This window comes from Girardinichthys multiradiatus, chromosome 2 (assembly GCF_021462225.1).
Source record: "Girardinichthys multiradiatus isolate DD_20200921_A chromosome 2, DD_fGirMul_XY1, whole genome shotgun sequence".
NCBI classification, from domain to species: Eukaryota; Metazoa; Chordata; class Actinopteri; order Cyprinodontiformes; family Goodeidae; genus Girardinichthys; species Girardinichthys multiradiatus.
Window position 1 is genome coordinate 43,521,783 of NC_061795.1, and position 12,337 is coordinate 43,534,119.

General features: G+C 41.4%; 1 protein-coding gene across 3 annotated transcripts in view; it reads right to left on the bottom strand.

Moving 5' to 3' along the window:
- lamb4 (laminin, beta 4) overlaps window positions 1-12,337 on the bottom strand; it is a 56,195-nt gene that overhangs the window by 37,328 nt on the left and 6,530 nt on the right. For all 3 annotated transcript variants that reach the window (XR_007035063.1, XM_047345081.1, XM_047345093.1), the window contains exons 3-4: window positions 10,085-10,169; window positions 9,384-9,550 (exon numbers count right to left, since the gene is read on the bottom strand). Coding sequence is in view for 2 of the 3 variants with exons in the window: in XM_047345081.1 (XP_047201037.1) it covers window positions 9,384-9,550; window positions 10,085-10,106 (189 nt within the window). In the remaining variant the exon portion in view is untranslated. The remainder of the gene's footprint in view (window positions 1-9,383; window positions 9,551-10,084; window positions 10,170-12,337) is intronic.

The following is a 12,337-nucleotide window of genomic DNA, read 5'->3' on the forward strand; positions in this document are numbered from 1 at the left end:
TTTGGATACAAAAAGATTTCCCAAGCTTTAAACATCCCAAGGAGCACTGTGCAAGCAATCATATTGAAATGGAAGGAGTATCAGACCACTGCAAATCTACCAAGACCCGGCCGTCCCTCTAAACTCTCATCCCGAACAAGGAGAAGACTGATCAGAGATGCAGCCAAGAGGCCCATGATCACTCTGGATGAACAGCAGAGATCTACAGCTGAGGTGGGAGAGTCTGTCCATAGGACAACAATCAGTCGTACACTGCACAAATCTGGCCTTTATGGAAGAGTGGCAAGAAGAAAGCCATTACTCAAATATATCCATAAAAAGTCTCGTTTAAAGCTTGCCATAAGCCACCTGGGAGACACACCAAACATGTGGAAGAAGGTGCTCTGGTCAGATGAAACCAAAATTGAACTGTTTGGCCACAATTCAAAATGATATGTTTGACATAAAATCAACACAGCTCATCACCCTGAACACATCATCCCCACTGTCAAACATGGTGGTGGCAGCATCATGGTTTGGGCCTGCTTTTCGTCAGCAGGGACAGGGAAGATGGTCAAAATTGATGTGAAGATGGATGGGGCCAAATACAGAACCATTCCGGAAGACAACCAGTTGGAGTCTGCAAGAGACCCGAGACTGGGACGGAGATTTATCTTCCAACAAGACAACGATCCAAAACATAAAGCCAAATCTACAATGGAATGGTTCACAAATAAACGTATCCAGGTGTTGGAATGGCCAAGTCAAAGTCCAGACCTGAATCCAAGGGTCTGTGGAAAGAGCTGAAGACTGCTGTTCATGAATGCTCTCCATCCAACCTCACTGAGCTCGAGCTGTTTTGCAAGGAAGAATGGGCAAGAATTTCAGTCTCTCGATGTGAAAACTGATAAAGACATACCCCAAGTGACTTGCAGCTGTAATTGCAGCAAAGGGTGGCGCTACAAAGTATTAATGCAAGGGGGCCGAATAATATTACACACCCACTTTTCAGTTTTTTATTTGTTAAACTAGTTTGACACATCCAATAAATTTCATTCCACTTCACGATTGTGTCCCACTTGTTGATTCTTCACAAAATATTTGAATTTTATATCTTTATGTTTGAAGCCTTAACTGTAGTAATAGGTTGAAAAGTTCAAGGTGGCCGGATACTTTTGCAAGGCACTGTAAATAGATTTCCCCCACACCGCCACCAGTGGTAGAGTAAAATATAGGTCAGAGTGTCAATTCACATATAAACCAAACACTGCCACCAAACAAACAGAATTATCAAAACTAAATAAGACAGACCCAAACTATGCCCAAACATCAAAAACCTCAAATGGCTCCTATACACCGGCCCCAATTGTATATACAGCACAATTCAACAAATACCAAAAAGAAGCCACAAAAGTGTATAGTCCCAAAGATCATCCCTTTTCTTCTTTTGCTTCAAAGGGCTTCTTGAAGGAGGAAGATTTTGGATATGGGCCTAACTGGCCTGTCTTCATCCTCATCTGTACGGAACGAACCAGTCCATTTGTATCTGGATAAGTATTTTTAATTCTTCCCAAAATCCAGGAACCACAAGGAGCAGTGTGATCCCCGACAACCACGATGTCACCAACAGTACAATTTCTTCGAAGCTTGGTCCACTTCTGCCTCTCCTGCAACAAAGGTAAATATTCCTTTGTACATCTTTTCCAGAACAGATCTGAGAGGTACTGCACCTGCCTCCAACGTCTTCTGAGGTAAACATCACTTTCTTGAAAGGTACCAGGAGCAAGAGTAGTTCTACCTTTGAGCAGCAAAATGTGATTTGGAGTTAGAGCCTCCAAGTCATTTGCATCATCTGAAACCTTTGTAATGGGACGATCATTAAGGATGGCTTCTACTTCACATAGAATTGTCTGAAGACTTTCATCATCCAAGGTTTGTTGGTGAAGGACAGAAAATAACACCTTTCTGACCATTCTGATGAGCCGTTCCCACACTCCTCAATGATGAGATGCGGCAGGTGTGTTAAAAATCCAGTCGATCTCCTATGCCAGTAGAATTTGGCGGATTTTTGAATGATCTATAGCTTCCAAAGCCTCTCTCAGTTCACGCTCTCCACCAACAAAATTGGTGCGATTGTCTGATCTTATTTGACATACTGATCCTCTTTGGCACACAAAACATCTAATGGCATTAATACAGGAGTCAGTTGTTAATGAATGAGCTACCTCTAAATGTACAGTTCGACTGGCCATGCATGTAAAAATAACACCGTATCTCTTAACCATTGCACGCCCTCTCTTGACCTCAATGGGCCCAAAATAATCCACACCTATATTAGTAAAAGGTGGGAAATCTGAGCAGACTCGTTCTGGTGGTATATCTGCCATTTTCTGTTCTGCTGGTTGTCCTCTGTAGCGTCTGCACACAATACATTATGATAATATTTTTCTGCAGGCTGAGTTGGCACTGGTAATCCACTATCTCTCTCTGAGGGCTGAAAGCATATGATTTCTTCCTGCATGTCCCAGCTGCTGATGTAGGTCTTGCAGGATAAGGTTGGACACATGCTGGCCTTTAGAGAGGATAAGAGGATGTTTCTGTTCCTGAGATATGGCTGAACGACTAAGCCTACAACCCACTTTCAGTAAACCTTGCTGTAATACTGGATCAAGCCTGTAGATATTGCTCGTTTTCTTTACAACAAATGCTCCACTCTACAGATCTCTAATTTCTTCTCTAAAGCTTGCATGCTGGCTGTAGCAGATGATGGCAATCTCTGCTCTGGAGATGTCTTTTACTGAAAGAGTTTGTTTAAAAACAGCAGCTCTATTCTTTCTCATCTCCTCTTCAATCCACTCCGAAGCTCTAGAAGAGTCAGTAGAGGGAAGAACAGCCATCAACTCTTTCCTCTTCCTACTCAAGCTCCGCAGAATGTCCTTCAACTTGAGCAACCAAGCAACAGAAGTTTTAAGTTTGGCCCAGCTTGAAAAATAATGCACGAGCCTGGTGGTGGAATCCTTTGGCTGTGTGTCAGTCACATTTACCAGAACAGCCCTCTTCACCTCTGGGTCCTCAGAACAAACAGGCTGGGATTCAAAAGGCTTTGGCCACTCCTGTTCTGGACTTCTAAGAAAGTCAGGGCCATTTATCCTCCTCTGACAGGCCATAACGTTTTCTGCAGTCAGACCTCTAGAGGCTTCATCTGCTGGATTGGACTTGGAGTTGATGTACCCCCACTGAAATACATCTGTAGACTCTCTTATTGCAGCCACTCTATTTGCAACAAAGGTGTAAAATTGTTTGATGTTATTATTTATGTATCTCAGCACTGTCTGACTGTCTGTCCAAAAGCATGAGCTATTCAGCTGAAGAGAGAGCTCCTTCTTCAACATCCTATCCACCTTGACCGCCAACACAGCAGCGGTGAGTTCAAGACAAGGAATTGTCGTCTGCTTTAAAGGAGCCACTCTAGCCTTTCCAAGCATGAATGCCAGGTGCACATTTCCTCTTTCATCGTGCAGCCATAGGTAAGACACTGTCCCATATCCATGGTCACTGGCATCTGCAAAATTATGCAACTGGGCCTGATGCACCGCTTCACTTTAAACTCTGCAAACGCAAAGGTGAACATATAATTTTCTGCACTCCAGCTGAGGCCCAAAGTTTCTCCATAGCCAGGCTGTCTTGTTCTAGGTGAAGGTCTTTCGTTGTTTTAGAGCGCTTTTCCTCTGGAATGGATAACAACACTGCTTGGCTGTTACTTGTCCATTTCAACAACTGAAATCCTCCCTTTGAGCACAGATCGATGAGGTGTGCCACCAACTGCACTGCCTCTTGCTCTGTGGCCACAGACTTCAGGCAGTCGTCCACATAAAAGTTGTTGTAAATGGTGTCAATCACCTGCTTGTTATAACTGTGTGTATGATCTGCTGCTGTCTTTCTTAGAGAATAATTGGCACAGCTTGGTGATGAGACAGCACCAAAGATGTGGACTCTCATTCTATATTCAGTTAGGCTGACTGAGGTGTTTCCTGACGGCCACCACAAGAAACGGAGAAAGTCCAAATGTTTCTCCAACACCTTCACCTGATGAAACATAGCCTTGATGTCTGTTGTCAGTGCAATTTTCTCCTCTCTGAATCGAGTCAGTAAACCAACGAGGGAATTGGTTAAATCCGGCCCCTGCAGCAGCTGGTTATTTAATGAGGTGCCCTTATATCTCGCCCCACAATCAAACACCACTCGCAAGGTCCTCTTCCTCGGGTGGTAGACTCCATGATGGGGCAGGTACCACACACCTCCATCCTTGGGTTCCAATTGGTCATGAGGAACAACTTCAGCATAGCCTTTGTCAATCAAGTCAGTAACAAATGCTGTATAGTCCTCCTTGTAGGCCTTATTCCTCTCAAAGTTTCTTTTGAGGCTTTGAATGCATTGCTCCACAATACACCGTTATTGGGCATGATTATGTCATCCTTAATAAAAGGCAGGTCCAAGCAATAATGTCCATTTGGCATGCAAGTTGATTGCTCCATTATTTCCATTAACCTCTTGTCCTCAATCGACATTTCGTGCTCCTCTTCCAGTGCCTTCTCATTGAACTCCATGTTGTATTGAGACATCAACAGCTCCTCTAGTTTAATGATGGAGATTCGATTAATATAAACAGTTGGACAGCTTCTCTGACCACCATTTCCACTTCTTAAAGGCCCGTTTATGACCCATCCTAATAGGGTCCTCACAGCATATGGTCCATCACCTTTGCTGTGAATGATCTCCCATGGTTCCATGAGTTTTGGTGCATTCATCCCAATCAAAAGCCCAAGGTCAGCATCCAATTCTAGGATCTTGACAGTTTTGAGATATTCCAAATTCTCAATATCTCGCTGACGTGGAATGTTGGTCTTTGAAACAGGAATGGTTTCTTGCATGTGAACCTCTGGGAGCTCCATGAAATTGTTTTCTCCCAGCTCAGAAATCTCCAGTCCATTTACACAGTAACTAGGCACCAGCTTCTCCTGACCCATGGTACGCAGGAGAATATTAGTCTTTGTGCCTTGTAGGTTCAGCTGGTTCATGAGCGTGCTGGTAATGAAACTGGCTGTACTCCCAGGATCTAAGAAGGCATAGGTCTGCAGCACCTTATCTCCATTCTTAGACTTAATTTTGACTGGAACAATGGAGAGGGTACAATCATGGTTTCCGGCCCCAGTACAAACACCAGCCTGATAAGACACAAATGCACTGCTTATTGATGGTTCTTTATTGTCTAAATGCAGAAGGGTGGGATGCTTTAAATGGCATTTGTCACAGGTGAGATGACTCCTACATTTCTTACTCATGTGGCCTACTTTCAGGCATCCAAAACATGCCCCTTTTCCTTTTAGGAATCCTATTTTCTCCTTATGAGAAATCCTTTGCAGTTTTGGGCACTTTGATATTAAATGTGACTCATCAAAGTAAAGACAAGTTTCAACGAGAGGGTTATTGGAGGTTATTGGCTGCTTGTGAATTGTTGCCACAGAAAATGTGGCACCATCAGGGGCTGAAAAGGATGTTACAAAGCTGCTGCCTTTTGTGTTGACCTTTAATGTTGTCCTATTCTTATGTACTCTTCTCACTACAGAGCTTGGCTTGATGTCAGAGATGTCTCCAAACAATGGATGGGACAGAACCTTTATTTGTCGCTCAAGGAAGTTGACCATATCAGTAAATGTAGCTCTGAAGCCTCGCCGCTCTTGTAGCTCACAAGCTGCTAATCTCCATCTTTCGCAGAGCTTATAAGGCCACTTCAGGATGACTTCCCTCATGCAAGATGGAATATTCAACTCCTCCATATACTGTATTTCTGACATTGCATTACAGCATCCATGCAAAAACAAAGCAAATTCCTGCAAAGCTTTGACATCTTCAGATTTTATAACTGGCCAGGAAAACACTTTGTCCATATATGCAGAAGCAATATGCTGTTCATTTCCAAAATGCTCCATTATAAGTCGCTTTGCTTTCTGGTAGCCCTGCATTGGTGCCATGTGCATGCAGCTCCTGACAAGCTCTCTTGGTTTCCCTCTGGTGTATTGCTCTAAAAAGTATAAACAATCCTGATAATCGTTAGTCTTTTCTTCCACACAATCTTCAAAAGCTCTTAAGAAAGACATAAACTGCAATGGATTGCCATCAAAAACTGGGATCTCATTCTGAGGAAGAGTAGCTGATAACTGTTGCTGAAGAAGCATTGATGTAATTTCATTCTGTTTTTGCATAATAGATAACATGACATTGTCAGCTGAAACTGATGAACTGTTAAATTGTTGTTTTTGTACATTGTGCTTTACTTGTGATTGTAAAGCTGTGGACTGAATAGGAACAGTATTTCGCTTTAAGTTACCAGCATGGGTGCCATGGAGGTGACTATCACAGCATGTGATTTTCTTTCTCCATTTAATAAATATACAGTGACATCCCGTGGCTATTTTCGGTATTGCACTTCATCCTGTACATGTGATTTTACATTGCTGAAAACCTCAGTTCTTACATCTGGCGAGGATATTAGAGGCGCCATTGAGCTCCGCATAGCGTCAGATTCAATGACATTAGGCACGAATTCTTTCGCTTGGGGGTTAAATTCAGTGCACTTTTGCTCTTTTAAGTCCTTTCCTGATGTAAGAGTTCATCCCATTGGACATTAATTTGGATTTTCCTCCAACGCTACTGCCTTCCAACACAGAAAGGCGTGCTGCAGCAGCAGCTATTTGCACTTCTATTTCCACCTGTTACTTTTGTTGTCGTATTTTATCAGCTTCCAATCTATGTCTCTGCTCCAGTTCCTCCAATTCATGTTTTCTTTTTAAAGCTTCTGCTTTGGACAGTAACGCTGCTTGATCAGCCAGGGCTTGTTTACGAGCAGAGGATGTGCTGGACGCTTTACTGCGTTTAAAACGCACACTTGAAATATTTGAGACACTATCCTCAGGATTTACACCTTCATCACCCTCATCATCGTGTTTCCCTGCTTGAACGTTATCAGCAGCAACTTCCTTACACACATTTTCACAGGTATCATCATCCACTTCATTTTCTTTCAGCCAAATATGCACTTTATTCAGAAACTCATTATTTGCCGCTCTTTTCTCCCGAAACCAGGTATTTTGCCTTTGCTGCTCATCTTCAGGCAACTTAAAATCATTTAACAAAGAATTTTGAAGAGAGGACGCATTTTCACAGTGTGTTGAACCTTTGTTGGCATTCTTTTACTTCAGAAACATTTTTATTTGACAACCAAAGCTATTATTTTCGACATTATTTTACTTGCATGTCTAAACACTTCACTTCTTTCCTTCTGTGCCTTTTCAAAAGCAAGAGCAGTTCCCTTTAGTGAAAGTTTTCTTTGTCTTTTTTCACTTTGTGTGCCTGTAGGCTCAGTTTCAACATTCATATCACTCAGTTTCGACAGTGAATCAACAAAAACAACAGGCTGTGTTGTGCTTTATCGGTCTTTACGCGCAGCCAAATGCTCCACAAATACCACAAGGCACAAACGCATTCACATGGGTAGCTGTTGAGTGTTCACACTTTGAGATATGGCTGAATAAAAGCCACCACAAAAACATTAGCCGTTTACCAGCCTATAGCACCATCTCTGGAAAGCTGTAACACATCATAAAGCCAGTCCAACGAGTCATATGTTTGTATTTAATAAGGATGATTGCACTCACCAAAGGCATCATGAATAGTAATCGTGCCTCATACCTTATTATTTGATCGGTCTTGAGATGACAAGGATGGTTGAGTGAATGTAGCTCCTTTGTTTTCTCATGCATATCAGCTAGTCAGGTGCGCCAAACGTTTCCAGGTGAGTTGTCCTCTTCATAAAGTGGCATATCCTGTAATCCGAATGGTCGGGTTTTTTACTTTGTAGGATCGACTATCAAATTCCATCCGTTTTTAGTCGCTTCTGGGTGCGGGGGATCCAGGTCCTAACGCGCTCATAAGGTAATGTCCGGACTGGGAGAAGTTTGGGAATGCTCCCATTTATTGAATACAAGCTGAGTATTGAATGAAATCCGAAATCCAAGGTGGCGGTTTATGGCAGCATGCAAAAGATGGCAATTATGGTCAATAGGTGGATATGATGAAGCCAAACCAGTATGCAACAGAGAGCGGTAAAAAAACCGTATATGACCTCAACACACCCTAAAACCTGATGCCCTCTAACCCTGACACCTAAATAGATTTCCCCCACACCGCTACCAGTGGTAGAGTAAAATATAGATCAGAGTGCCAATTCACATAAAACCAAACACTGCCACCAAACAAACAGAATTATCAAAACTAAATAAGATAGACCCAAACTATGCTCAAACATCAAAAACCTCAAATGGCTCCTATAGCCTGAATGGGAGAGTTAAAAAGAAAAAAACACAGCTGATCCAAAAAAACGCAAAGGCCTGCTTCATATTTGCTAAAAAACATCTTGATGATTCCTTAGACTTTTTGGAGAATATGCTATGAATGGATCAAACAAGACTGGAACTTATGGGAATGTGTGCACCTGGAGCAGTATAGAGAAATAATATAATAATGTAACACAGACAGGGTGCTTTTCTACTTCAGGACCTGTACAACTTGCAGTTATTGAAAACAAACATGAATTCTGAAGAATTCCAGTCACCAGTTTGTTTGATCCAATTGAGATGCTGTTCAAGCTCATTAACCATTCAATGTGGTTGAATTTAAAAAAGTCGGTCATAATTCTTCAAGTAATGTACAACCCAGTTATCGTAAACTCTTGATGATAGTTGAAGCCAAATGCTGACCCAAGTGGATATAAGATTTAGGAAAAAATTACTTTTCACATAAGGCCAGGTTGGTTATAGGATACCTTATTTGCGTTAATAAAAAAAAAAATAATAAACTCTTTGTCTGATATTAAATGTATTTCATGATCTGAAATATTCTTTGTGACAAAAAAATGCAAAAGCAAGAGGGGCACATACTTTTTTACAGCACCGTATTTCCAACCTAAGCCTTGACAGAGGAAAAGAAAGGAAAATGCATTAATGAGAAGTTGGAAAAGGTCCTCCGGCTGAATAGTGTCAGAATGTAAGGTGACAAATCAAGACTTGTTTAGGTATGGAAAATCAGAGAATGAGGGGAGAAAAAAACTATTGAAATCCACAATACCTGTAAAACTCCCACCAGGCCACACAATCAAATGTTAGCAAATGTTAAGCCACAGAAACAGCTTCAGCTTTAGTCAATGAACATATCTTGAGCATCTGTTTCACACTTAAAACTTTAAGGTTAGTGTGAGACATCCATTTCACCTCAGCAGCTGATCCTGCTCAGTTCTGACCCATGTTTTTACTCCTGTTACTCCTATGTATGTGAGGGTTGCCCCTAACCTCCAGGTATCCAACGATGCAGTAGTTCTGGGGTCCGTCCAGACCGCAGGTAGACGAGGCTGAGAGGTGCGCTGCACGACCCACCATCAGGTCACCAAGCTGGGGGTGACAAGAGCTACCAGGGCACTGGTCCTGGAGGTCCTGGGGTTTCACTGCTGGGAGAAAAACTGCAGGGACAGATGAGCAACTGTGAGTGAATCTATGTTTTTGTGGAAGATTGAGATGAAAGCAAAAAATGAAACAGAAGGAATGAAAGCAAACATGAGTAGAAACATGAAGGAGGGGTTTAGTGAGAAGATTCAACCATAAACAAACTCCACTAATTTCTGGAACCAGCCTGAACAGATCCACCACTTCATTATGATTTGGTCACTGCTGCTGGGTTATTTAAATCTCTGGCTAGAGATTTAAATAACCCAGATGTTTCAGAACATTGAGTCTCTGGCTGTTCTGAAACATCCTGTTTGAGACCAGAATATTATCAGTGTGGTTCCAACTGTTGACCTCTCGGTTCCTTCCTTTTTGGGTTATTTTCTGTTATTCAAGCTCCCAAAGCTTTACTGGCTCCATTGGTGCGTTATTTTAGCTAAGTTTCTTCTCCAGTTTCTTTGCTTGCTTTTTGTTCGTTCGTTCATTCATTTGTTCCTTCCTTCCTTCCATTCATCTATACATCAATCAGGGATGTGACGAGCCAAACTCACCTAAAAGAAAGATGAAGATCATGTTGAGACATCAAGGGTCCCCTGGTGGATTCTACTTTCTGGTGGCCTGCAGATGATTTTTATTCTGTTGGGGAGAAGAAGTAGGTTAATCTCAACTTGATGGGTATTGTGATGAGATGTGTGACTGTGGTGGAAAGTTTTAGTGCAGCAGTTTGAGGTGAGAGGTGAACAAACTTTATTGAACCAGGATTGACAGTGTGACTTCATCAGGGAAATGAAACAAAATCCATCTAGAGAAACTAAGTTTAAAACATGGAAGACACACAGAAACCTGACAACTACAACAACTAAAGTAATCATGTTCTCATTTAACTTATCATACAGTGTTATGTGGCGGATACAGTCTCAATTAACAGGAAACAACCTGTACAGATTGGAAATGCATAATCAATGTACTGCAACTAAACAGTAAGAGTTCCACAGGGCTCCATACCAGGACTCATCCTTACCTAATGTTTGCCTTAATGTTAAAATATGAATCTATGCTGAGAACACTGTATTATTTATACATTCTAAAACCAATAGACAAGCTGCTAATATGCTATCTGCAGCTATGGTACTGGTGTCTCAATGGAGTTCCACAAGGCTCCATACCGGGACCCATCCTGTTCATTCTTTGGATTTACACCTTACCCAAGGTTTTTCTTTATGTTAAAATACTGTTCTATGCTGATGACACTGTATTATAATCACATGCTAAAACAAAGTGACAAGCTACAGCTATGGTACTGTTGTCTTAATGGCTTCAACACTCATGTTTACATCTCAAGTATGTTTTCTCTTATTAGCTAGCAGGAGGCCAACAACACAACGTTGTGTATTTTTCAATAAAAAGAGACTGGATGTGGTGGAAAAGTTTAAGTGTCTTGGTGTAATCTTTCACTCCAACCTCACATTTAAGGAAAATGCTAAGAAAACCTTTAATATTATTTGGATTGGTCTTTTCTCACTTCCCAGTCTGCAAACCTTATGCACATGCAATGATATTTTCACAGATAACATACTATCTTACACAAACCACAGAAAGCATGTTAAGACCCATCAAGTCTCTGTTCAAAAAGGCAAAGTGTTTGTCTGGAAACCTTTTCATTTCCATAATTGCAACTTTGTTAGTAAGCACAGCATTTTAAATGCTGCCAAATGTTTATAGATGCATGTCTTAGTATTAAGCTTCTTAATGCACTTGACCCTCCATTTTAGCTACAGAAAGACAATAACACAATAAAAACCAGAGGAGACTGCAATGTATTGTTGTGACGGACCAAATTTAGCCAGATTGTTGGATCTGTTAGAGGTACACATTCCTGGAATAAATTACAAGCTTTATGTCAGGAACTGAGACCACTACACTACCTTTAAAAACAACAAAAACAATAGCTTAAAACAAATCAGTTATGATTTTATTCATTCAAATATTTTCTTTCCTCAACCCTTTGTACCACAGGCTTCCTTTGTGTTTTAACCAGTCCGCTATTTGTGGCTCTGAATTAGTTTTTCTTGTTTAAAATTTCATATGTGAAACCATTGAGGACGATTTCATGCATTGTTTTGTGAGCTTTTGTGTGAGGCGTCATGTAAATGTCAATGTGTATGATGTTTTTACTTCCTGCCTTGGGACAGCTGTTGTGCTAGCTCTGCTTTATTTACATTGAGGCATATTACTGATATGTTAACTTTTCAAATTCTCTGTTATAATTCAATAAGAAAATTTAATTCAAAGCCCCAGTAAATCAAGACAGGTAGGGATTTGAGGAACAGCCAAATGAGACCAACTGGGAAAAACCTGAACTAAACTGAAGCTTAATACAAACCATAAAGCACCTAAAAGCACAGCTGAGCCCAGCCATGTGATAATCAACACAACCAAACCAGTTAAACCCATAGACCAACATATGGTTCAGCCACTCCTGATTACAGAAATAGGTTTATTCTTCTGGCTGAACTCCAACTCTATTCTTGTGGTTTAAAGGCAGAAAACATCCCGGGAAACCCAGCTGCTGTAGTTTGGATGACAGGAATGTGTTTATCCAGCAGTGAACCTTGTGCCCCGAAGGGACTGATGAACTTTAACTGGAATGTTTGGGCCTCTCCAACAACTGACTGAACTGTACCGTGCTTCCTGCTCAAACTCAGCAGCGACTCACACCGCCGCAGCTTCACTGGAACTGAAGGACCAAGCACCAGCAGAACCAGTAGCTCCAAATAACCCACCTTGAATCCTTTGCAGGCCAA